At 42.6% G+C, this 26,592-nt stretch overlaps 1 protein-coding gene across 2 annotated transcripts in view; it reads right to left on the reverse strand.

The window, feature by feature from the left end:
• Positions 1–121: 121 nt before the first annotated feature.
• Positions 122–26,592, reverse strand: part of capn15 (calpain 15) — a 44,732-nt gene continuing 18,261 nt past the window's right edge. For both annotated transcript variants that reach the window (XM_082544506.1, XM_082544505.1), the window contains exons 2-12: positions 23,358–25,026; positions 17,306–17,514; positions 15,180–15,363; positions 14,071–14,294; positions 13,378–13,503; positions 12,190–12,342; positions 8,028–8,189; positions 7,702–7,937; positions 7,388–7,557; positions 4,364–4,542; positions 122–3,215 (exon numbers count right to left, since the gene is read on the reverse strand). In XM_082544506.1, the coding sequence (XP_082400632.1) occupies positions 3,038–3,215; positions 4,364–4,542; positions 7,388–7,557; positions 7,702–7,937; positions 8,028–8,189; positions 12,190–12,342; positions 13,378–13,503; positions 14,071–14,294; positions 15,180–15,363; positions 17,306–17,514; positions 23,358–25,004 (3,468 nt within the window). In that variant the 5' untranslated portion in view covers positions 25,005–25,026 and the 3' untranslated portion in view covers positions 122–3,037. The remainder of the gene's footprint in view (positions 3,216–4,363; positions 4,543–7,387; positions 7,558–7,701; positions 7,938–8,027; positions 8,190–12,189; positions 12,343–13,377; positions 13,504–14,070; positions 14,295–15,179; positions 15,364–17,305; positions 17,515–23,357; positions 25,027–26,592) is intronic.

Here is a 26,592-nt window from a genome sequence, read left to right on the forward strand (position 1 = left end):
CAGGAAAAAAAATTAAATATGCGCATGCATCAGGTTATTTCTATGAGTTCCAAAAACTAAAAATAAATAAATAAATCTGTATACATAAAGGAAATACTACTTCGTAATAATCACCAAAGCCTTTTCATTTTTAAAAAAATTTTTATTTGGTCCATTGGAACCTGAGATTGAAAATTAAACATACATATTTTTGTACACATATACCACGTCCCCGCTCCCAAAAAAAGAGGATCAATAAAATATATTTATATGTCTATATATATATATATATTTATATATATATATATCACATTCTTTAGAGTTCATTATTTTCAGCATTAGGTTACTTTTTTGTATCTACTATCATATTTTAATTTCTTTTTTCAAACGGTCATTTTTTGCTTTTAAATCTTTAGTCTGACTTAAGTTTTCAGTTTTCTGTCTAAATTGTACAATTTACAATGAGGGTCAAAAAAAGAAAAAGGAGGAAAGGAAAAAAAGGGGGGGTTGGATGGGTCTGTCAGTGACCACCTCTTCTCTGGTTGTTTTCTATTCAGCAGCAGGGGGCGCTCCTAAAGCACAGAAGAGCTACGGACAGGACCTAACAGAAGACCAGCAAACAAAACTTAAAACTCCTGTAAAAAGTAAAAGTGATCCAGCAGAGACGCTTGATTTTGAGGTGCCTTCGCAGTCGTTTCAGTGCAGGTTCACGTCAATCCATCTGGGCTCAGAGTGAAGCTGTAAAAGCCTCGTTACATTCCTTTATCTGTCATTCATCAGCTTCAGAAAAACAGGGCTGCAAATCACTTGTATGAATAAATTAAGACACAGGGACTGAAGCAGCTACGTGGCTGCGACCGCACATTCTCACACATGCACACAGGGCCAGATGGGGACGCACATCTGAAAGTGGTCATTACACATTGATGTTTCTTTGGAAAGCATATTTACAGTTACTTGAGCTCTGGGTTTCGTTAAAAACAAACGTTGCACTGCAAGCATCGGGACACAGCGCAGCCATTTAGCATCAATGATTTTAAAAGTAAAAGGAGAAAAATGAGATGATATGAATGATATGATTACATTTAAAATGATTTAGATACAAAAAACAACAACAAAAAAATAAATAAATCAAATTTTCTCCCTTTTAATCATTAACTGTATGAATGCTGCTGGATTTTTGCTTATTAGGTTTCAAGTTTTTCTCCATTTCACCACAAAATTAACAGTAAGACATCGTTTTTAAAATAAAAAGTCTCCCAATCAATCCTGTCTCTATAGTACCATGTTAATTGTTCCCCTCTGTCTGATGAGACATCTATGTTGCCATGGTGAGGGCATGATGAATGAGGAGTAATGGCTTTGACACTGGGGAAAAAAAACCGTGACCCTATATATAAGGACCTACGTAAAACAGCTATCTCTTGAACGAGCACACTCAGAGAGAACTATTTTCTGTGTCACAACCCATCTCGGGGGTCTCTTTCCTGTCTCGCTGTGTGTGCACCGAGTCTGACAAAATGATCATTTGTTATTTCACGAGGACTCTGTGTTGTTGCTAACAAGCTGTCAGTGTATTCTTGTGGGAGGATTGCCCAGACGCTCGCGCTGCACCCAAGCAAACAAAAGTGGTCCCTGCCCTCCCAAAGTAAACTCGGCAGCTCTTCTTAAGAGCTCCCCCATGGCAAACTGGCTGTTCAAACAGCCAATAGCGACTCCAGTACTCCCTAAGCACGTTATAGTACAAACTGACATGCTGGCAAACTGTGCAAGCGTGGGAAACAGACACTAAACTCACCTTCTGTACCAAACAAGATCAGATGCAATTTGCTGGGTGTTATAAACCTCAAGTGTAAGACTCATGTAATATGCAGGAGGGCGATGACTGGGAGGAGGTGCCATACACATAAATTTTAATTCATGGGGAAAGATATAAACTGTCTTCTGAAGTGGACGAGAAGCCCTCCAGCGATGAGACCCTAAACTGAGGCCAGGTGATTCCATCACGGCTCAGTATTTCACAAGATAAAAACCTTACAGTCTCTACAAACATGACCCCACTAACATCACAAACAGTGGAGACAACAGTGAAAAGATGCTATTGCAGCTTCTTGGGCACCATCCACCTGCCAATCCAGCTTACTGTACAAATCACAGGTTTGGTCCTGAGCTAGAGATTGTGCCACGGAGAGGGAACAGTACCTTATGAATGATGGCTTTGTCTACAACCTCAAAAAAACCCTAACACAAATATGGACAAGAGGCAATGAGGGTTGTGTATAAAACAAGTTAAACTCACACTAAGATGTTTTCCAAAAATGTAAAAATACAGGACATGTATGTTTCATGGGTAAAATCACTGGGGTTTGGCTCATAAAGTACCGCACTGAGGATAGGGGCGATAAACCCCCCCCAGAAGTCTGCCCACTTTGTTAGCAGTCTTGGTGGACGACACGGGGGGAGGGGGAAGTGTCTGATCTGGTGGTTGGCTCATGGTCCGTGGGCCGGTCAATGGCTCAGTAGTTTCAGCACCTCACCCCGGCTTTTTTTTTTTTTTTTGAAGCTCATTGAAAGCAGGGTCATCTCCAAGCATACCAAACTGAGGCCTGACATCTGTTTCACATACAGCAGGTGCTGCCAGCTATACAAAATGTCCAGAATGTTAAGTAGTCAGAACTGGATCCTCTCAGGTGCCGGGGTGAAATATTGTGGGGTTTTTTGTTTGTTTGGTTTTTTTAGTACTCCCCTGTCGCTCATTTTATCCTCAAATGGCACATCCAGTTGGCAAGGGACAGACAGAGCATGTGCAGTCCGGACAAAATCTCGAGCATCCATGGAGCGTTAGGAAGAGAGCAACTAAACGTTTCCCTCTCCCGTCATGCTTCACATTCAGATGCACCACCAAAGAGATGCAAAAAAACGCATCTTTCTCTGCATTTTAGGGATCCACACACTGTGCCTAACCTTGTCTGATTTTTCCAGTGGTCTGACAGTTTATTGGACTAGAGCAAGTGAGTCTGGGATAAAGTGGGCGGTGGTCAGAGGCCGTGGGCGGTGGTCATAGAGGCCGGGGTCGGTGCAGGCCGTCAATGTCCGGGGTGAGCTGGGGGCTGTGTGTGGCCTTGGTGGGGGTCCAGTCTCCCAGGGAGGCCTGGGCTGCCTTGCGGTGAGCCAGGCGGTGGGTGATGGAGAAGCCGGCATTTCCCTCCAGCTGAGAAAGCACCACCAGCACCTGCCTGCAGGGAGAGAGAGAGAGCCTTCGAGCTATTGTTGTTGACATTTAAATGCAGGTAGAGTGAATACAAACACAGTGGTCTTCAATCGTGCCTTGTGTATGAAACAAAAGTAAGAGACTGAAAACAACCACAGGGGGGAATTGGTTCAACTCTCCAGCATCATTTCTCCTTCGTCATTCAGGAGAAAAGTGCAGCGTCATTTAATTTAATCATGCATTAATGGAAGAAAATTTAAAAAGTGCAGCTACAGCTTCTGACGAAAAGTGGCAAAACAAACGGCTACAACAGTTATCCGATGGCTGCTGACGGACAAGAGCGCCACAGTCGTTTCATCCCACTCCCTCGTCAAAATAATTAAAATGAGTTTCAATTAACTGAATTGAAGTGATGTGAGAACTGCTCGAAGAAGCTAAACCCACATGTGGAGAAAACCAAGCTGATTAATCAGAACCAATGATTCATTCTGTTTTCAAGACAAACTGGGATAATATGGTGACATATGGTGAGAAATAATAAAGGCTTGCTGCCCATGACTGTGCTACTCACACCTCTATGAATATGAATTGGATATGGTCTTCTTTTGAATGATTACATTGCCACTAAATGCTTTCACCTATGAATCGTATAAAGCAAGTGAGCGAAATATGAGACTGTGATAGTTTGCGATAGTAGCTTTTTAGGCAAGCAAAGTGACACTATGTTCTTTTTAGATGGAGAAAATGACAAGAGCAGCTTCATGCATGGTGACTTTTTACAGTTTGCCATTATATGGGCTGTAACTTTGTGACAGGTAAAGCCCTCAATTTTCCCTTATTGGAAGATTTCATGCTGTTAAACAGAAAACTAATAACATGTAAACGGCTTCTGCACGCTTGATTCTCCCAGCATCTATCTGCCTGGAGAAGTGCGAGAAACACAATAGAGACCAGCAGAAAACAAAAGCAGATATTAACTGTGCTGAGACCAGCCTGGGGTAGTTTATTAAGAAACACAGCGCACTAATCCTGTGAGATCACTGTGTTTATATAAGCATGTAAGTGTGGTGGCTATTTGCTGCACCTAAATGTTCCCGGAGAATTTAATCTGTGCACTTGTTATCTTTTCTGACTTTGTGCGCAAGTGAGGAAAAGAGAGAGTGGTTTGTGTACCTGTGTAAAGGCGGGACGCTGTCGATGGTCTTGAGGCTGCCGCGTGTGGACACCACGTTGAAGCTGTCAGTGCAGTCACAGGAGACGTGGAGGTAGTACTTGGGGTGGCGGTTTTCCACCACCACGATGAGACCTGCCCAGCCGTGGGTCAGGTAGTAGCATGTCATGCCCTCACGGCCCTGAGAGCACACAAGGAAACAAGCTTGTTTTTTTTTTTCATTTTTCAAAGCAGAAGGGTTGTTTTCTAAATGCAAACCTCAGATTTCACCACTTGTGCAAAGCTAGCACCACTGATACTACGTCAGCAAAATACAGAACACGGTATCCTACATTTCTATTTAGTAAGAATACAGTATAGTATATATACAGTATCCTATAAAGCACTCACATAGTATAGTATACAGAATTCTATATTTCCAACCATAGGATATCCTATGTTTTCATTAAGTATAGTATGCATGTTTCCACATTGTATACATATAGTATTATATATATAGAGAATCCTAAATTTCCATATAGTATAGTATATATACAGTATAATATACTTCCATATAGTACAGTTTATATATACAGTATTTATAATTCCATAGATTTACAGAGCATTGCGGCAACTATCTACAGAGAGGTGGCTACATTTCTGTAAGTATGGCTCATAAATGCTCTTAAAATGCTTTTGAAATAGGAAGAAATGTGCTTAATACAAAGTAGCTTCAATGGAGAAAAAATACTTCTGTGCAATCAGTTTAATATTATTAAAATGCAATAATAATAATAATGATTAAAAAAAAAAACAACATTCTGCATTCAGCTGCCACTTTACCTCTCTAACAGTGGCTGCTGTTCTCTTTTAGGGCCACTTGTATTTGTAGTAAAGCAAACACAAGTGCAGCTAAACTACTTTAGCTGCTGTCATTTGCTGTCACGTCCAATTGCACAAGCAATGCCATCCAGTGTCTGAAAAATAGCTTTGGGCAATACTTGTACTCTATCTGCTCTTAACACAAAGCTCTCCTTTCTTCACAGCTCGGGACTGCTCAAATTATTTATTAATAATAACTGAAAATCTTCATTTAACTGTATTGCTAAAACGCTACAGCTGACGCACTGGCTGCAATGTGCTCCTGAGTGCTCAGCTGTGAATTTCTGAAGAGCTGAATGATTTAACAAAGATGATCTCAAGTGTTTAAAAAGCTCTGCCATCCTCTAAAATATTCACCAAATGTGACAGGCGCTTTCAGGAAAGCATTGTTCTGAAGAGCCAGGAGGATTTGTTTCCTTGGGTATGAACGGCCGTGCGCGAGCTCGTGCAAGAGGTAACGCACAGAAACGTGCACGTGTGAAGGCAGAACAGGACTTGCAAGCGTGTAAGATGCCTCAGATTGATGAGTATGAACCATTCTGACTGTGAGGATTTAGACTGTTGTGCATTTGTTTTTGTTCTGCAGGCTCTGTGCTTTAGCTTGAGGAGGTCAGCATCATATACAAAGATTTGTATGTGGAATTCCTTTTAATAGACTGTCCAAATTGGAGATAGTGGTCCAATAGTGATTGGACAATAGACTATTAAATGTTTCTTAATGTTTCAGATGTACTTTTTCAACCCCATTATTTACTAATTTATGGAATTAATGCAACCAAAGACGTTGGGCCCATCTTAAGAAAGTGTGCACATACGTTAAAACAAAGGAAAAATACAAAAGAAACCCCCAAAAAACTGTGATGCAGGGCTGTGGAACTAACTTCTATGGACAATAAACCAAAAAACAACTCTTATACAAGTTCTGAAAAAAGGAAACGAGTGGAGGGGTAAAAGAGAAGAGCTCACAACACAAAGTGAGCTATCTCGTCTGTCAAAGATGAGATGGAGGTACTTCTAATATGATCTGGTCTTGTACAGCATGGCTGCCAATAGACCGGGAACACAGTGAGTTACTGATGTTTAGACGCAACAGGATAAATGCTGTGAGGTAGGTTGGAGCATTCTGGACAGAATACTCCATCCTGTTAGTGTATTCTTGTGGGAGGATTGCCCAAATTCAGCCAAACTCTGTAGAGGACAGTTCAGCATCCTGCTGTACTACCCAACTGTCAAAACAGGCTCTTCAGGGTGACTAAGTGGAATATCATAGATGAGTTAAAGTGCTAATGAACAGCTAAAACCACACTAAAGTGAAAGAGACCCCACATAAAAAAAGCTGATAGTACCTGTGACAAAGGCTATCCCCAATGCCTTTGTCACAGCTACTATCTACTAAATATGATGGTTTTGGTTGGTTAAACTATCTGATTACTTTGGTTATCCCAATGTGTTAAAAGCTTTATCTACTTGTGTATTTTCATTCCAACACATTTAAATTAAATCAGACACATTCAGGCAGTAGTCTTTCACTTCAAAATAAATTGCTGAAGCGCACAGCCCGGAGATAAAAAAGAAAAACTTTCCAAATACTTATCATCTGGACTGTAATATTATACTGAAAGGCAATAAAACTGCGTGCGTGTGAGAAGGAGATTGGGGGTACAAAGAGAGACAAAACCCTACAACTATATAGAGAATTCTCTGCAGTCCTGAGAAAAACTAAATACATCTTTGTCAAAACTGGCTATAATGATCACAAGCACAGTAGCAACTCTACGAGAGAATGACTGCAATGGCCCAGTCAAAGTCCAGACCTCCAAAAGATGGAAGCGCTGCGGTTTAGACCTAAACTCTTTACCTCATGTAATTCTACTAGGAAGGAATCTTAAAGATTTTTTCTGAACTGAGCTATTTGTGGTTAATAGTGATAAGAACAGTCAGGCTCCACAAATTCCTCCACAACAAGAAAGGGATAAAGTCATATAGAAAAACAATTTTTTTCCCCCAAGTTGTAGCTGCTGAACCATGGAGTATATTTAATTTTTAACAGGACCCCACAGAGTTCTGTGAAAACCTTTTTCACTTGACTGTAGCAAGTAACACAAATATGGTTTGCATTATTGCAGCTTTACTACTTCTCTTTTTCTGGAATGGGTGTTTCTAACCTCGTGTCTTTCGCCTTTGTTTTCTGTGAGTAGAATAATCGCGTCGGCCAATGTGGTCGCGGTCGCTTCCACCTGCTCCACCATCACCTGACGAGAGCTGTAAATGGCCAGGATGTAGCCGGGGAAGTCCTGGCTGGGCCGCCGTACTGCTCCACTGGTGGGGCTAGAGACTGGGAAGGAGGGGAGAACAATTAATGAAGACAAAAATTAAAGTTTTTTTTTTTTTTTTTTTTAAAGTTCCTTCGTCATTAAGCGAACATTCACAAGCAAGAACACTAAAGCCCTGCCTGTGACCAATGCATCTGTACACTTACTGGGTGTGGGTGGACCCCCTGTGCTGCTGACATTCATCTGCCAGTGATTGAAGGCGCAGCAGACAACAGCATACTCCCCTGGCTCCAGCATAACATCACAGCCAACAAATTTCTTCACTGCTCGCTTGCTGTGGGCCATTAGGCGGCCCAGAGTCAGCTTGTTGCCACTACCAAAGGAGGCACGGAAGACCATGATGCACAGGTCCAGCAGGTGGCTGTCGGCTGTGTCGGAGCGCCTGGAGAGAAGAGGAAGAGGCTTAGGAGAAAAAAGGGCAAGGAGGAAAAATGTGTGGGTACTGAAAGATTTAGATTAGAGTCCTATTTACCTGCTTCCCTCTTGGAAAAGAGCAAACTCCAGTGCCGTCCTCTCCAGCACAGTGAGAGCTGTGACCGTGACTGGCCCATTGGCTTTGCTGGGGAAGCAGCCTTGTAGTCTCACCTCCTGCCAGTCAGAGTGGATCTTACAAATGTCCACTGAGTCAAAGTACCTGTGGGAAGGGGAAAAAATGTACATGTAGGGCTGCTCGATTATGGCAAAAATGATAATCACGATTATTTTCACTGAAATTGAGATCACGATTATTTGACGATATTTATTTAACCCTTTAAGACCTACTATAGAACCAAGTCCACCAGAGCTTATATTATTTATTTTTTTTTACATGCTGTAGTGCCATTTGTGGGAGCATTTCAAGTTGCTATACATCAATACAACTGTTATAGCCCATATTTTAATAATATGTATGCATTAAGTCCATAGTAATTACATAAATTGCAAAAAAGTGCAATAAACTAAAAAAAATTGAAAACCGCTTTTGTTTTGTTTACATATATTTCTACTTGGAGAAATTTAAGAGGTTTATCCCTCAAAACTTTAAATACAATAAAGTTGCAAAAAATAGTTTCCCACCACAGGAAATTTATTTTGAGTGTCTTCATAGTTTTATTTTGGAGATACAGCAATTTTTATATACTGCAGGAAAAACAAAAAACAATCCTATGATGCAAATTTGCAAAGAAAACAGCATGTGCATCATTTCACTGTGGGAAGTGTTACGAACAGCTGATAGGAACGGCAAAGCGTGTTTCTGGAATATTATGTTTTTGTTCCTGCAAGCGCTTTTTATGCAATTTTTGCAAAGCTATATGTGGAACGAAACCGTGACCGAGGACAAGCTGATGGCATCAGATGTAAGTACAACTCCTCCGGTTTCATATGCAAAACAAATTATTGCGCTAGCTTACACGGTTCAGGTTCTACAGGGATTTAAAAATAGTTACGCAAAACGGAGCGTGCTGCTCTGACCGGCTTTAAAGGGTTAACAACAACTTTAAAAAAATAATATAAAATAGTGTGCAACACCACTGAAGTTTTTTTTTTTAAACTCTCTTTTCAACCAACGGCAGTCACTCTCCAAATAACTTCTGCTTAGCTTTCCGAGCTTCCCTCGGGTCCTCTTAATCAGCGGTCTCCAACCTTTTTTGCACCACGGACGGTTTATGCCCGACAATATTTTCACGGACCGGCCTTTAAGGTGTCGCGGATAAATGAGGGAGGGGCTAATAATCGGCTCAGTCATTTTTAATGATCGTTGAAAGCCCAGATCGTAATCGTGATTAAAATTCGATTAATTGAGCAGCCCTATGTACATGTTTATAAAAATTAAAAAAAAAGAAGAAGAAGAAAGAAAAAAGACCTGCATAAGAGCCTGTTCCTCTGAGATGCTAGCAGTGTGACCGGTTGATCTCCTCTTGTCATGAGCTACGATTATTTGTATGCATCACAGGCAACTCTTTAACGTTAGCATAGCCTCTGAGGGCATCCCTGTACAAACACAATTTACCTTGCTAGCATATCAGACCTCTTTCTTCAAAGACATCGGCCCCACGGGAGACTCTCTTCCTTACTTTCAGTCTGTTTTTCAGTGTTTCATCACTTCCTAACCTCGGTCTGACAACAGTCTTACATCTTACTTTTGTCTTGTTGTCAATCAGGAAGAAGCGAGAGGAGGAAAAAGAGGGAACGCTTAAGTTTTACGCTCAGCTTTGATCAGAAAAGACAAACACGTCTGCTGATGAATCCTCTTGTTTGTATTTAGTTCGCTTTTGTGTCTAGCCACCTTCCAGGAATGTTATCAATGATCAACATCGGCCCTGGTTGTTTACTTGATGGGCCAATTTAAGGGCCTTGCTTGTCCGAGAAGCTGACCGCTTTTTCTTTTTCACACTGAAAACAAGTCTAGGGAGATGCTGGCTGCAAGTTTGTCATGTAGTACAAAGCTGAGAGATTATTTGCCTGTCAGAGAAAACAATAAATAGCCCAAAGACATATGGGATTCTCATCTAGGCTGAACACATTTTTCAGGTTGGAGTTGTTCAGGAGGACAGCCACATTGTTATTCATGTCCCTCCTCCTTCATAATACAACAAGAGCAATAAATTCAGAGAGACAAATGCACTGTACAGACAATTTAGCCCTACGTCAAGCTGCTCATGTTGTGAACTTCCTCCATTCTTCAGTTCTTTTTGCTGACAGTTATTTAAAAAAAAAAAAACGAAACTTCCTATGCAAGTGGAGTCTTGTCCATTTATTCAATTACCCATGAAATATCATTTTGGTGAATGGTAGATTATATTTAAGCTTTATTACATTTGTAATTTGGATTCTGTTCAGTTTTCTTCAAATATTATGGCCATTTGAGTTGCTTGTAAAAGGGCCCCATTATAGCCATTTCCAGCTCCGTCATTATTCTTTGGCTCCACTAGAGTTGCTTTGCATGACTTTGCTCATGTGCCTCATTCTGCTCTCTGCCTGAAACAAGCAACTTCTCTCTCCTCAACTGTAACCCAACTTTCAACCGATTGGCTGCTCCTGGTAAACCAAGGGGCAGTCCCCACAGACCGTAGCAATAAAGCTAAAGCTTCCGTAGTGGATTACCTAATAATATGGCTTTCTCTGTGGTACCCACCTTTCAAGAAGAAGTTTGTGCTTCAGTTTTAATAAGTGAAATTCCAGTTTCTCTGTTAGTCTATTACTTAGCCCTAATTAGCTTATATGTGTCCTTGCATTGCAGCCATACAGATTACAAATGAAGCTCGCTAACAAGCTAGCTAGCTTTAGCTGATAACTTAGCACTACAGTCTTTAATCCAATTATGGGAACTTCTGACAGCGAAAAGAAAACACAGCAGCCACCAAAACGCTGATGTTGAAGTTTTTAAAAATGTGGTGATCATGGTCATGGGGGCTATGCTGTTTAAACAACAGATGGATGAGGTTGTTGTGTGGACAGGCAGAGGTGTGTAACAGAGATGGCCTTATTGGGGACATTAGTTTCACTGACATCATACAGAGCTAGCCTGAGGTTTGAGCTCATCACTGTTTCCTACTGTGGCCAGTATGAGTATCCATCTATTGTAACAGTAGAGTACAGAACAGGGGTGTTTATAATAAATATATAGGGGGTTAAGGGTGGCTGTACCTCAGGTGGTAAAGCGGGTCGTCTACTAAGCGCAAGGTGGTTTGATTATTTGCTCTTCAAGCCTCCGTGTTGTATCCTCGGACAAGTTAGAGAACCCATATCTGCTGCCAATGCATCAGTGTGTGAATGTTTGGTTATAAGTAAAAAATAAAAGGCCTGTGTAAATGGGTGAATGAGGCTTGAAGTAAGAAACTGATTTGAGTGATCAAAGTAAGTAAAAAAAGCGCTATTTAAGAACACACTCGTTTTTTATATGACAAAGAAAATAGCATTTATAGAAATACTTGAATAAAAACTGTGACTATTTTTCCATGTGATAACTAGAAGCGCATGTCAGCATGCAGCAAAACACAGATAGAGAAAAACTAGTCACTATCAATGCTGTATATGACTGAGTGACAGGATTAGTCTAATATGACAAAACAAACTGAAAGCCATGACAAGCCTAAGCCGCTGCCTGCCAAATCCCCCCCTCCACAATTCTAAATAACAACATGTTGTGGAAACCAGTGTATGATGCGCTTGTCAGCAAGCAAAATGGAACGACAACAAAAACACTGTAACTCAGTTTGGTGTCAATACCAGATGGTCAGTAAAATCCACAGAGGCGTGAGATTGCCAAACAGTCCGTCACGTTTAACACATTACGTGTGTCCATCACGGTACGATAAAGGACTCTTTAACTCATTCAACCAATTCTAAGCAGCTAGTGGTGGGTAAATCGAACAGAAAGTCTTCTAATGAGAGTATGTTTGGAATAAACACAAGAAATCTGTGAGCGTAGCCTAGCGGTCACAGCCACTGGTCTATTGTGCCAGCAGGTACAGTCACTGACTGTGAAAGCAAACATGACAGTGATGACAACAAAATAGCCTTATTATACATAACTGTAGGAATTCAAGGGTTACTAGGGTATAGAGAGATTAACCAAAATGATTTCAGCATGACCACCCAAAAAAAGAAAAGGAAAAAAAAGATCACACTTATGCTGCGCTAATGATAATTACTTTATAAAGTCAGTGTACTCCATCCAGAAGACCCCTTCACTACTGCCGTGCGCCATCAGCTCATGGCGGAGGTGCTGAGGCCAGTCTGCCCACTCGTCTGACCAGCTGCCATTCCACGAGAAGCGACCCCAAGGGTTACGCAGCCGCAGCAACCTGGAGGCAGGAAGATAACGGAAACAGCGAGAGAGACAGATTCAGCAAGCAGTTAATGTGACAACAGCTTTCAGTCAAAGCAGCAACCCCCATCTCTGCACAGTCATATTATTCCTTTTATGGATGACTGGCTGCTTTTTAACAACCCTTTTTATTTTACCGCCTCCTCCATACTGTAGAAAACACAAGGGGCATAACAGAATAACATATTGGAGAATCTGTATTTTCCAGGAAAAAAAAGTAACAAAGTGCATGTGGTTCATTGTTTCTGGAGTGCTTTTTATCTCCTCGGGGCTCCTAGCAGGAGGATTGTAACTCGTTTTGGATCTAGCCCTGTGGCCAAGTCTAGCCCAAGCCTTCCACTCTGATTGCTTTATGGCAGTAAATGAAAGTGGCTGCGTGTGGGTTTTAAGCAAATTACTTCTGGGATTTCTGGCTACTGTCAAATTTTTTCCTCACAGGTAAGAAGGAAAAAGCCTTCATTAGGCTTTTCTCATTTTTCTAATTTGTGCCTCCTCAGTCCTCCGTCCTTCTAGACTGTGACCCGGAAATCAATTTCAGTACGCCATGATGAAGGATGACTTAATTCCTAAAATGCATCTGGAGAACAGAGGAGAGGAGAGGCAGAGTTATAATAGAGGATGAACAGACAAGAGGACTAAACTCGCTTTTTTAATCCATACGATGTTCCAGTTATTTATGATAGTCAAAGATTCTGCCCCAGACTTTTCTGTGTGTGTGATTATTACAAAGAAGACATATATGTTCTTATAGTGCAAGGAATTGTGTGGATTCCCAGTGCTGCTCCAAACAGAGCAATCATACAGATCTGTTGTGCACCCGTTCTCTACTGGCAAGCCACCGGGTTCTGTGATGCTCAACATATGGCTCGTGGGCTTGTTCATGTTCTAGCCACCAAATAATAACACTGACTGATGACGGCCCAGATACATTTATTAATGGTGTATGAAGGATTTCTAAGAAGATACATTTGCAATAAGGAGGCGTGTTCAGAACAACAGAGGACACCTGTACCTGTAACCCTGGACATCTCGTACGTCCAAAATGGAATATGCATGTCGAGGTCTCAGACCCAACGACTCGTAAACAGCATCGTCTACCTTCATGTTGCCTCCTCCGCAAGACGCTCCCATAAGAAACCTAAAAGACAAGAAATGACATTAGGACACTAATGCAATTACTACTCAGTAACCAGGGAGAAAAACAAAACAAAAAAAAACAAAACACGTAAATTTAAAACTTTAACCTCGAGGTTGAGCAGACACAGTTACAGAAAACAAAAACAATAGTAGTTTTTAGTATATGTCACTAATTAATCCCACTGATGTGCCTCTGTTTGAGACCAAACATCATCAGTGATGAACTTTGTCTCTGTTTACCATAGTACGTGAGTGAAGTCTTCATTAGTACACTGCTTTTGATAAAATAAATAATCATTCTGGCAGATGGACCTGCAGTTTGGACGCAGATGAAATGGCCCCTTTGGAGTTGCACTATTTGTCTCATGTTGCTTTGAAAGCTCGTGTATCAAAGTGATGACTGGCACAACTTTTATTATGGACACATGCTCTAAATTGGCATTCACCACCTTTGTAGTGCCCCTGTTTGTAGTTTTGATCAGAGAATATTGGTTCAAAGTGTTTTCAAACAAGGTTTATTATTTTATATGCTCCTTTTAAACTGAACCACCTTTACTCCCTCTCTTACCCAGCCTCTTTGGAGCTAAGCATCTTGGCCCAGATGAGGTCTGTATCGATGGGTTCCTCTCGCGGGTTCGTGGAGCTGACCTGAAGCATGAGGGAGTCACACGGAGCCCCTGTCAGCGTGGCCAGACCCTCAATAGCACGCCCTGCCTGCAGGGCAAAGTAGGAACCGTGGAGTTTGGCCAGGGCCTTCTCAATCAGCGCCACCCATAACTGCTTCCTCTGAGCCTGGAATGATTGTAAAAAGTAAGAGAGGAAACATCAGCCTGAGTATGACTCACTGAGAAAGGGAGCAGGATGTTGTCTCTGGGTTAGTTTCCTCTATCTAAAGGTCAATGAAAATGATAACCTGATAACAGAGGTAGGATCTCTTATTTGCTCTTTTTTTATCTGTTAATGTGCATGTGCAGTGTTTTTCCAGCATTTCTTGCTTGCTCAGAGGTCACTGCCTCACCGAGCGCGACTTCTACCCTCTTGTTTTGCTCCTTTGTCTTCTTTGAAAAGATGATGTTTGTTGGAGTCATGATAAGGTGTAGATAAGGTGTCACGCTGTCGCAGTGTGTCTCTCCCGTACGCATGAATGCCTGCTTTTATTTGCCTGTGCTTTATTCGTTGCATAATTCAGTACCTCATTTGACCCGTAATTGTTGGCTGTTCATTAATTAGATTCTTCTCTTCATTGGGGTCCTTTGAGATGTGCTTGTGATAAGAAATACATAATCAACTAACTTGAACTAATTAATTGCTTATTTTTCAGGGTTCACCAAGTCAAATGTAATTCTTTTTAAGAGTTGCCCACGAAACGCACTCGTTTTCAGGGTCAAACTAAGGGATGAGAAGGTCTTTACCAAAGTCTTGGATCTGTCAGTTCTCACCGGCAGTAATTTACCCTCATGTTTCAGAGATCTGGAGCAATTAATATGGGACATATCATGTTTTTCTTTATTTTTTGCGTATTAAGAATTCCCAACTTAATACACAGATCTGCAATATTTATTTCCCCAAAATTTCAGACAGTTGTTTGAGTATTTATCCATTTTGTATATGTCTATATAAAATTCCCTCTTGTCTGTTTACAGTATCAGCATAAACACCTTTCTGCATTGCACTTACCTGGGAAAACAGAAGGTAGCCGTAATCGTCGCAGGGCAACATGTCGTCCACCAGCACCGTCGTCCAGGTCCCGTCTTTACATAGCCGAACCTGGTAAGCCCCCTCTGGACAAATGGTCCTGGTGATCATCACCCTCTCCACGAGCTCTGGACGCTCTGCCAGCACAGCGAGTGCACTCAGGAACCTAGAGACCCGATAAAAATCAATGAACTGGAAAATGAAACGTCACATCAGGACGGACAGACGCGACTAAAACGAGGCACGAAGAAAATGTGAATTAGGCAGAGAAACCACATAAATGATCAGCTGAGTGTGATGGACAAGTGAATGGCTGAATGAGCGCCGTCTTCCGTCAAAGAGACAGACATGGTTTAGGAACGTCAACTGATGTGATTAGATAGGAATGGAAAAAAACTGAGAAGCTGCTATTAAAGTCTAAATGTGGAATTAAAGCATTCTCCTGAACAGAGTGCCTCAAACACTTATGAAAGACTTTTTTTTTTTTTATACATATATACATAATTAGCCCTCATTGAAAATCAATCACATTTGATGAGTCAAGCTTCTGTGCCTTCTGGTTACCTCCCCATTACTCTTAATACACCCCACAGCAAAGACAAACAGGCTTGCTTCCTCTAATTAACTTGCAAGAGAAATTAGCTAATCAAAAATCCAGATAGATGTGGAAAATGGTAATTCTTTACACTGGGGAATCACAGCTGGGGACATGAGGACTCGACTTGAAAGGGAAGAGAGTTTAAAGTGTACATTAGTTCATCGGAAAATGTAGAGAGATCTTTAAACACTTAATGAAATGGCTCTGCAAAGAAAGGTCTTTTTGGAGGGGACAATGAGCTTAAGGTATTTGCCTCTGCACGCCGCAGACTCACTGCTGTACATGCACTAGTTTGATTCTTCTATCAACAAAAAAAGCAAAAAAGTTTAAAAAAAAAATTGTCAAATTGAGCAGCTACTTTTGCCTCTGGCAGTACTGCAGCAATATCTGAAAAGATAAAAGGAATGCTGCTTTCAGTCTGCACATTATTTTATAGAGTGAAGCTCTTGTGTGGCGGCATTACTAAAGCTATATTCCATCTGTTTAAGTGTCAGCTGAGCACGGCCGATCAACCCATTCAGTCACTGATGAAATACAAATTGGCCAAAAAACAAAAGGAATCCAATGAAAATTCAATTAACCGCGTCATAATGTGAACTCTGATGTTGGCCTGTACTGCAGCCATACAGAGGCGACTGGCACGACTTTCTTCTGCCGTCACTGGTTGGCTGGGCTGGCAGAAGCTGGGCTGTTTGTTGGTTTATTAGGACAAGTGTGAGAGAGTGAGAGAGTGGGGGAGACGAAGCCAATGACAAAGAATTTGGGTTACATCCTGTTTCGAGTGAGAGGATTCTGCTCAGGGGAGGGTTATTTTTGATAAGCTGTGTGCGCTGGTGATGAAGCGAAAAGTTGTACTGGGGACAACTTCCTGACTGACTGTGCTTTGTTGTTATTTTGTGTGTGTGTGTGTGTGTGTGTGTGTGTGTGTGTGTGTGTGTGTGTGTGTGTGTGTGTGTGTGTGTACGTTTATGCTTACAGGAAGATGATGGATGACAACAGCATACACACACATAAACCCCAAAGGGCACCCAGAACAAGGGCAGGGAGATAAAGCATGTGTCCAGGACCACATTACTGTGAATAATCTCCCTGTCACATGTATCTGTACATCTGTCTGCTGTGCTCAACCTTTCATTTCATGCTTACCTTCTTTCCTTTGATTTTTTTGCTTTGTTTTTTAAGTTTCTCTCTTTAATCCTCTTCAATTACTGTTTCACTGCCACGCCATCTCTAGCTCACAGCGGCAGTGTCCATTGAAAGCAGACTCTGACAGACGCACACAGAGAAGTGTTGGCTGTTGTCTGCTTTGCATTCCTCTGACCTTTCTCAGAAACTGAACAGAGACTTAACGGAATGAAAAATTTCCTGTTGCTTTGAGGATCTGCTGCTATTCTATTTTGTCTCCAATCAAACCATGAATCAACAACGCCTTTTTTGTTTTGGTTTTTTATAAGGTTATCTTAAACGATCAGTGTCCTGTGTGTTTTTATGTTCAGGTGTATCAGCTTACCAGCAGTTTCCAAGAAGTCCTTGGAGGATGTCCGAGGGCCTTGGTGTGCGGAACACGGACCACTTGACTCCTCGGTCTTTGAAATTGCTGCAGTTGATCTCGTGGGGACGCAGCCACTTTTTGATTCGCTGCTGGACGCTGTCGCCCTCTGGGAAGCCGACAGATCGAGGTCCGGGGGGAAAACTGTCATCCACAAAGTTCACTGAATTCTGAGAAAGAGGAGGAAAAGACAGAGCGAAAGAAGGCAGAGAGACAAAGGAGTGAAACTACTGAACATGAAAACTACTGAACATGAAAACACCTCATCTTTAAACTCCAAAATCCATTTTAAAATATGATCACTCTTAAAAGGATCTTGTGTGAGGACCTGAAGCATTTCAAACTGCTAATGCAAGTTTTTAAAGAACCAACTATCCTGCAATTTCACATGATTTGCAGGACAGTACAGACCATCACACAAGCCCTGGATTATGCTTTGAGTGAGGGTGAATTACTGCCTTCCACATTTACTTGTTATTCTTTCCACTTTCCACGTGAGATTATTATGTGCACAGTAAAAGCCCAACTGTGGCATCTTGTACTCTCCTAACCAGGATGTGGCACAAAAAAGCTTCTTGCTTTCTGGCACATTCCCCTGCAGAGTACACCGCATTTTAAATTACATGATGGGTTCTAACACTGCCCCGCTACTGTACACAGGAGTAGAACTACACGGATACTTTAACAGATCCAGACACCGAACCTGACACACTATCTGCCCATCTAAAACTCTCCTGTACAAACCTGAGATGGCAAACAGCCACACACGCCAAACCCCTATCCAGTTTCCCATCTGCCGTGTCAGAAGTGGACTCGGCCAGTTGCATAGCAAGGCAGGCGGAGGGGTGATGTAAAGCGGGCACCCCACTGGCAGTTAGAGTGAAGCGAATCAATTGGTAACCATCCCCCACAATCCAATTCTGTAGCCTGGATGCAGCATTTGCTACTAGACAGAGTCATTTGAAGGCTTCCTTACCACCCTGGCCATTCAAGGTCGTCACGTAGCTTATCGATTCTGTAGTTCACAGGTTTATTTGTGACCCATGTGCAGGCTGTTATCGCAAGGCTTTTTTCGGTTGATATCAATTTAACACAGAGGTGAAGATCAAAGCTTTGTCCCTGCATACACACAGATCCTGAAATTCCAACTAATGCAATTCAAAGAATACAGTCTGTATGTTAACAGACATGAGAAAGACAACTATGATCAGCGACCAAGGGTTAAAGAGTCTGACTTGTTACATACAAACTGGTCTAACCCCAGTTGAGCTGATTTTCCTCTGAGCTTGATGTAAAACAGGAAACATTTTCTTTTTTACTTCATGTGAAATGTATGGAAACCCTCACATTTACAGTTCTATAGTCTCTAGTTTAAGAATGAAAACAATATTATATGAATTATTTTAATGTTGGTCCGAAGAGCTTGAAAAAAGTAGCTCGTATCCTCTTGGAATAGAGGTGAAATGTCTTTTAAAACTTTAATCTATTTGTCTTCTTCTTTCCCCCCCCAATCTCTTAAGACTACAATAAACTGGATGACAGGGAACCTACACAGACACACTTTAATGCTGCTACTGATGTGCGCATTTGCGCTACCAAAACCTACCAGATTATGTATCCATTATGTTATCCATTCTTTCTGAACGCAGTGCGTGTGGTTTATCCGGTTGCACTCACATCCTGTATTGTGAGTACCTTTAAGGGTTTTGCCCTAACCCATTTGAAAGACATTATCATCAGCAGAATGATCTGCTGCAGTCTGCCTCAAAGGTTAAAGCCACTTGCCTATTCATATCTGGAGTGTACATGATGCTCTGTGATGTTAATTAGGCGCTTCTGAAACGGCACAGTGATATGACACTCTGGACTGCAGTCTGGACTCAATTTATCATCTGTATGATCCTCTAACAAAAAAATTAAAATCAATGTTTGATCCTTACATTCTTGGTTCAAAACAACCATTTTTCTCTTCTGTGTGGAGCTCTACCTGTGCCTCTATAGGATCCTTCCACAGTCTAAAGACATGCTTGTTAAGTTAATTGGCTGTGGGCATGTATGTAAAGTCTGAATGGTTGTCTGATTCTATGCGTTAACCTGGCAACTTCTCCAGCACCCTATGACAGCTGGGACAGACTGGGATCCCTACAGTGAGAGGAGCAGCAGACCCATTGTGCTGTTCTTGTAAGCATTTGGTTTCATTTAAAGGCTCCTTAGACGTGTTACACAAGACTTTCCACTGTTATTATCGTTAAAAAAAATAAAAAATATATATTTGGAAAGAATGGAGGCTCAACACCTTAGAAAGGCAATTTAGATCGTATTTCCCTTTTTAACTTGCGTCACATCTCTATTAAGATGCAGTGTGAGATTAACCTTGAATTAGCATTAATTCCTCATATCGAATATTCTACAATCCAAGCATCAAAGTTTAAACAATCTGACTTCAGCAGAGTGTAAAATTAGGAATTATAACCACGTATAAAGCAATTTCCTAAATCAGGATTCTGGTGTTGTGGACTCTACAGGATAATTCTCGCTGGCTGTCTTGCCACCTCCGTTTCCATCGCTGTGCACATGTAAGCATGCAAACACTGCAATCAGCCAACTCAGTGCTGAGCTAGGAAAACCAGCTGCTTTCCCATCATTTCCAGACTCAGAACTGGCAGCCATACAAGGCTGTGTCAGTCTCATTCTGATACCCAAGCTACAAAATTAGCATCTTGAAAGCATATTTTATGAAAAAGAAGAAAAAAAAAAAGCCTTCCATGCACAATACTGTAACAAGCAGCGCAAGCCTGGCAAGAAGGTCCTTGATAATATGGCACAAAATTAAGCAACTAAGTAGTATGAAGAGTAGTAAAGAGAAGAACAATCCGCTGCAATGTGGCCTGGTTTTATTGCATAGCACGGAAAGGGAACAGCAAAAAGCAGTTCAATCCATGCTGTGTGTCACAGTTCACAAGTTAAGTTGATGGCTGTTAGCAGCATTTATTTGTTTGGCACAGTGAGTAAGCAGACTGCTCTCAGGCATTAGCACCATGCACACGCACACGTGCCTCTCACCCTCAAAACCAATCAGGAAGAGTCAAAAAAGCAAAAGAGGCAAGAGAAAGCAACCACACTCAGGTGAGCGGAGAATATTTTTTATAAAAAACAAAAACAAACTCCAGTTCCAGTTTGGTCCAGTTACAAAACAGCAGAGAAAAAACAGGTGCTCTGAAGCGGTCCCTCCATTCTTGCTGTCAAACTGTACTGCACATCCTGTTACAGCCTAAACAAAAAGCTTTAATCATTATTAAATTTTCACCACTGGCATTTTGGTGCTTGGCAAGTGCTCGTGCCTTGGCAGAGATGGATGAGAGAGACTAGCACCTCTTGTTTACCAATTTACCCCACCTTAATCTCTTTGGCCCGTGAACCCGAGATGCAGCAGTTGATGCCGTCAGTGATTACGTTCACTATAGGGAAGTATATCATTTGTGCTCCCCTCCACTCCAACTCCGTTGCTAAAAATAGGCCAGCCCTACGTTCACCTTAGCAAATACACATGCGCACACACACATCCAGGCTCACACTGACTACTACAGTGGAGAATAGAGTGCAGTCGTGTGGAGAGGGTGGAATGGGGGTGGAGGGGTGTAGTGGGTGGCAAGGGGAAAGTGTATTTTGAGGTATTAGCAGAACAGGATGAGCATGTGGGGATAGATGTGATGGAAGGAGATGGGATAAAAGGAAGATGAAGTACTTTGAAGAGCTCGAGAAAGGGCAGACGTAAAATATTTGAGGAGAAAAAGACAGACGATAAATGAAAGCGTAGCTTAGATGATGAAATTAGAAGAGGAGAAGGTGGGGATGAGGGATCTCCGATATCCTTCCTTCCTACCGAGCCAACTTCCCTCCCACGCTTGCAGCAGTGAGCCCTGTGACTTTCAAAGAAGGCATTAATAATGCATTCGAAGGCTCACTTTATGCTATTGTAAACATGGCAGGATAGGTGTCATGCTGGTGTAGTAAATGGGCACACATCTGACACCCAAATAAATTCACAGAATAAAAGCCGGCTGGAAACTTAGCTGAATCTAAACGGTCTAACATTCTGCAATGCCCTCATTTTCCTGAGGTGTAATTAGACCAATCAGGTCGGTCTCCCGAGCAGGTGCTGGCGGTCTTAAATGGTTTCAAATGAACCTTTCTGATAGGCCTGAGTAGCTTATCCATGATAACATAATACAGGCTTATCAAAGGTTGGGCACTGCAGAGATAAAGTGAGCCTGAACCAGTTTGATATAAAGAACCGATGTCAGGGTTGCTTACATCATGGCACAGATAAGTGGTATGAGGCCCTGGGCTACGGTGAAGACTCAGGCTCGGGATGAGAAAAACTAAACAACATCAATCATCTGGTGTCATACCAAAAAGTGATTTCTAGCATTTGCCAAAAAATGACTGCCTGTAATTAAACTGTTGTAAATTGACTTGTTGATCTTTAATCTGTCAATCATATTTCAAAAATGAATGACATCAAGTCATTTTAATCCAGAAAGAATATTCCTGTCACAAACTAGAGGTTTTTCGGCACAACATTTACAACGGAGAAGCTAGCTGAACTCTCCTGTTAAGCTAGTTATGTTGAGGGTTGAGATATTCTCTATAAAAACATAATTACTATAAGTATGTTCTTTTTCAATTCAGTAAAAACATCATAATTAACTTTTTGCAGTGTGATATTTGTTTTGAGTGTGCTATAGAAGGACTTCTTGCTGTCTGTCCCGACCTTGGTAAAATTAAAGTACTTAGTTTTGTTTTAAAAGGAAATTACATTCATAATGATATTTCTTATCTCTTACTGAGAGGTCTGCTCCGACACAGTGAAAGGAAATATATTTCATTAAGCAGTGTAAAATCTCTCCAAAATACAAACTAAGCTACAGCTGGACAGAAAAAAAAAAGATGGACATCACCCATTGGTTCAAGTTCCAGCAATGAAGAGTTATCATTTTGTACAATGGCATTTTTGGATTTTGGGAACTAGAATGCTGTTAGTGTGATTAAAATAATATTTGCCTAATAATTGCATAGAAAAATACTCTTAAAGAGACCAACACCACAAACATGGTTTGCAAGTCCAGTTCAGGGGCTCGTATTAGCTGAGGAGATGCCTAGCTTAAAGCTGAAACAGCATCCACCTGTCAGTCAAAGGAGACGCATCAGTTACAGTGAGTCCTAATAAACTGGTGAAACAATTGGGGGGGTGGGGGAGCACAGCAATACAACTGTTGTGACCAAAACATGTTTTGATACCAAAAAGATTGACTTCTGCTGTTGGGCAATTTAATAAGAGAATTTACTAGAATGGACTCATTTTGGAGCAATCCTCAAGTGGCCATTACAGAAACTGTTTTTGGCACTTCCACCTTGGCTTCATTTTCAGCCTTGGAGATTGCTGCTTGAACATAACAATCAGAACAATCAAAAGACACAATCAAACCAAAATAATGCAATCCTCCTGACACAAGAGTCACAGTCGTCAAACAGAATTTCAAAATTCTGTGAAGTGACTTCACTGCAGCTGAGGGCCAGAGGTAATCTGGTTATAAACATTAGACTCTCCATATCCGTAGTTCATTTAGGTGGTAAAGATTCACTGTGTGGTCGTTAAAAACCCAGCTAAGGAAGCAAGCAGAAACATGGCAATAACAAAACCTATTGACATTTCTCTGAAATTAGAGATATTAAAGTAGTGGGAACAATGACAGCACAAAAAGAGTAAATACAATGAGAGAACTGTGCTCTGAAAGGCAATGTGTTCCTTCTGATGCATTACACATTGAAATTAAGCAGCCTTTGATGTCTCAAAGTCAGGACATTCACATGCATGCAAAGTAAGAAAAAAAAAAAAAAGTTGACTCATGACATGACTAACTCAAAGGAACTAGAACGAATAGTGTACAACCACACTCCAGAAGCAGCCTCAAATTCTCAATAATTACTAACAGCAACATTTTTCTCTTACCTCCCGGCAGAAGCTGACTATGTTCTCCCAAAGCTCCTTTGCCTCGCCCTCATCATTCCGTCGTCGCGCCTCTACATGCATGCTCTCCCTTCTCTTCAGAGGTTTAACCACCTTGCGAAGGGTGAGGTACTGCTGGGGTGTGTGGCATGCTGCGCAGTTCTTGGCTTTGATATCATTGAGCAGCGTGCATGCTGGACAGCTCCACTGTCCTACCTTCTCCTGGAGGCTAGATGAGGTGGAGGACGAAGAAGAACCAGAGGAGGCAACGGCAGAAGAGGATGAAGGAAAGCCCCGGGCCTGTTTACGTATTTTATGACCTGAGGATGATGAAGAAGAGGAAGGTGTGCAGGAGCAAGATGCAGTACCAGGCCCCACTGGGAGGCCACAATGTGTACAGCAGCGGGGTAGAGGCACCTGCTGCTCCTGGAAGCCATGCAGCTTTGAAGAACCACAAGCTGAGCACTTGGGAGCACCTGTAGGGTTGCGCAGGGTGCACTTAGAGCAGGCCCATGTGCTAAAGTCCGGGCTCGAGGGGCTTGCTGGGGTAAAACGTACGGTTTCACAGCCTACTAGGTCGATGAGGTCAGCACCACCCCTTGACGATCTGCAGGTCTCGCACTTCGCTGAGCTGCCTTGGTTGGCCACGGAGCAGCTAGGGCACTTCCAGGTAGAGGCTGATGTGGAAGCAACAGGTAGGTGGGGCGTCAGTGGGTGGTGCTGAGACTCTTCTTCCTCCAAGATACTGAGGCGCTTGCTGGGGTAAGAAGGTTCCTGGGGCTGGGCGTGCTTGGGCTTAGCTGGCCTCTGTGGGCCAGGTTGGGGTGGCACACTGGCAGCTGAAGGGGAAGTGGGGCTGGGAGTGTTGGTTCCTGGGTTCGGTGGGCGTCCCGGAGGCGGTACCTCTCGCCTGCTGCGAGGCACAGGATTGTTCTGGAGGGAGGAGAATGAAGTAAAGGTGGAGGCGAGGGCCTGTGAAGACACATGGGGAGCTTCTTGAGGATCACAGGGCGGGGCTGGGGGGGAGTCATCTGTTAGGTCAATCAGTAGCGGGGCCGAAGCGGCTGTGTGAACAGGAAAGCCCAATACTGGCGTGCGCACCTCAGGCACTACCAGCGCTTCTGGGGGGATTTTAGGCAGAGACAGTTTTCTAGGCCCACCACAGGCTGAGCATGAAAGCGCCACAGGGGTGTTGTGAAGTGTGCACCGAGGACAAGCCCAGCCCGCCTGCTGACCCTCCTGACCACCCACCTCTCCATTGCTCTCAGACCGCCGAAACACTTCCTCCTTAGCTGGATGCTGTCCATGGGGCTCAAGTAGCACTGTGGGGGTGATCGTGGGTGTTGGGGGCTCAGTGGGAGCAGAAGGGAGACCATTGGCAGTGGCAGCTATGGTGGTCGTAGGAGGTGTGTGAGTGGCGGGTGATGGACCAAAGCCACAGACCGAGCAGGCTCCAGATCCCTGCGGGTTATTGAGGGTACAGCGGGGACAGGTCCAGCGGTGTTCCTCAGTGCTGCTGAGGCGCAGGATCTGGTTGAGGTCGGGTTTCTGGCGTGGCGCCTCACAGATAGAACAGCGAGGTGCTGCACCGGCATTTAAGAAAGTACAGCGCCCACATGACCACTCACTGCCTTGCACCGCTGCTGCCATGGAGCCTGGAGAGTGAGAGTGGCTGGGAAAAAAAAGGAGAAAAAACAATGAGTCAGAACAGAATGAACCAAACAAATCAGTCAGTAATACATTTTGCCATATAAGTGCTTGGCAAAAATAGATGCATATTAACTATACTGCTGCATAAACGCGCAAGCTATTTCAGTCAAGCGAAGCTTAAAGTGTCAGCAGAGCAAGGGAGAAGAGAAGGAAACGTGACAAGATTTTTCTTATGGAAAAAGCCAGAGAATTCAGGGTGATCACGTAAAGGAAGAAAAGAGCAAACAGCAAAAACAACCCAGAAAACGCAAGACGAGGAGAGGCAGAAAGAGTAGAATAGAAAAATACAGCGCAAGAGGGAAAGATTAGTCAGTGCAGGGGGGGAAAGAGGAAAAAAATCAAATCTCCCTCCTGGGGGCACTGAGGGCAGTAAATCCATACACAATGGCCACCTGATTAGAGCCAGGGAGACAGCGCACAGTGAGGAGGAGCGAGAAGAGAGGAGAGGAGGCTGCTATCGCCTCAGAATACTAGGACAGTGTTGCTTGAGTTTCCCTAACTGACACTCACTAAAACACAGGCGAGAGAGAGGAGGGGGGGAAAAAAGAAAAAAAACAAAAACAAAACAAAACAGAGAACACACACACACACACACACACACACACACACACACACACACACACACACACACAATCTTTTCCACTCCATATTAGCGGCTCTCTCCCCTCTCAGTGAATGTTAATGCAGGGTAGATGGGAGCAACTTAAGGTCACGTCAATCTCTTGCCCAAATGAATCTCAAATGGATGAGTCTATTAATTCTCACAGCGCTTATGACTCAGGCATATTTTAAATGGCAAGTCATTCATGCCACTGGAGTTACAGCAAATTTAAAGCTCGCTACTATCCACATATCTTAAGAGGACTCAAACAGAGAAAACAGCACAGAAAGAAATCCATCTATTCGGGCCCCTCGGTTTCTTTCCACCTCTCGCAAACTAAAACCTAAAAAGGAGTCTGTTACTGTGGATTGACGTGTGTACAATCCTTTCTGAGTGCCTGCAGTTCAGTCAATCTGACTTATTGATAGAGGGTATATTAGGGGCTTGGAGGGAAGGCAGCACAGTCGGATACTTCCAACTGTGCAGCAGAGAGGGTTGGGGTGGGGGCGGATTGAAGAGGGACAGCCCCAAGGGACGGACACGGTTTCTATCTGGACAAACCCATAAATGTCAGTGTCACTCAGGCTGCTCATGTGTGAACACCAACAGAGAAGGTAATGTGGGGATTTTAGGATAGCTGAGGGGAAGGTGCCAAGAGCTAGGATACTTCAGTGTTTTTCACATTGACCCCAGCAGAGAACATGTTGCCCTCAAAGTCACTGAAGCTTGTTGATCTTCTGTGTGATATTTTGGTTGGAGAACTACATGTGCTGTGTTAAAAGATTTCGTTTAGGGCACGAGCCTGAAACCTTTACAATCAGAGCAGACATTTTTGTACTTCAGCTCTGCATTCCCATTGCAATAATGCATTTGTTGCTTTTTTTCATTTATAGACCAATGGTATTGGTCTTAAAAATATCGGTCAGG

The sequence above is a fragment of the Aulonocara stuartgranti genome (genome assembly GCF_965226115.1).
Source record: "Aulonocara stuartgranti genome assembly, chromosome: 8".
NCBI classification, from domain to species: Eukaryota; Metazoa; Chordata; class Actinopteri; order Cichliformes; family Cichlidae; genus Aulonocara; species Aulonocara stuartgranti.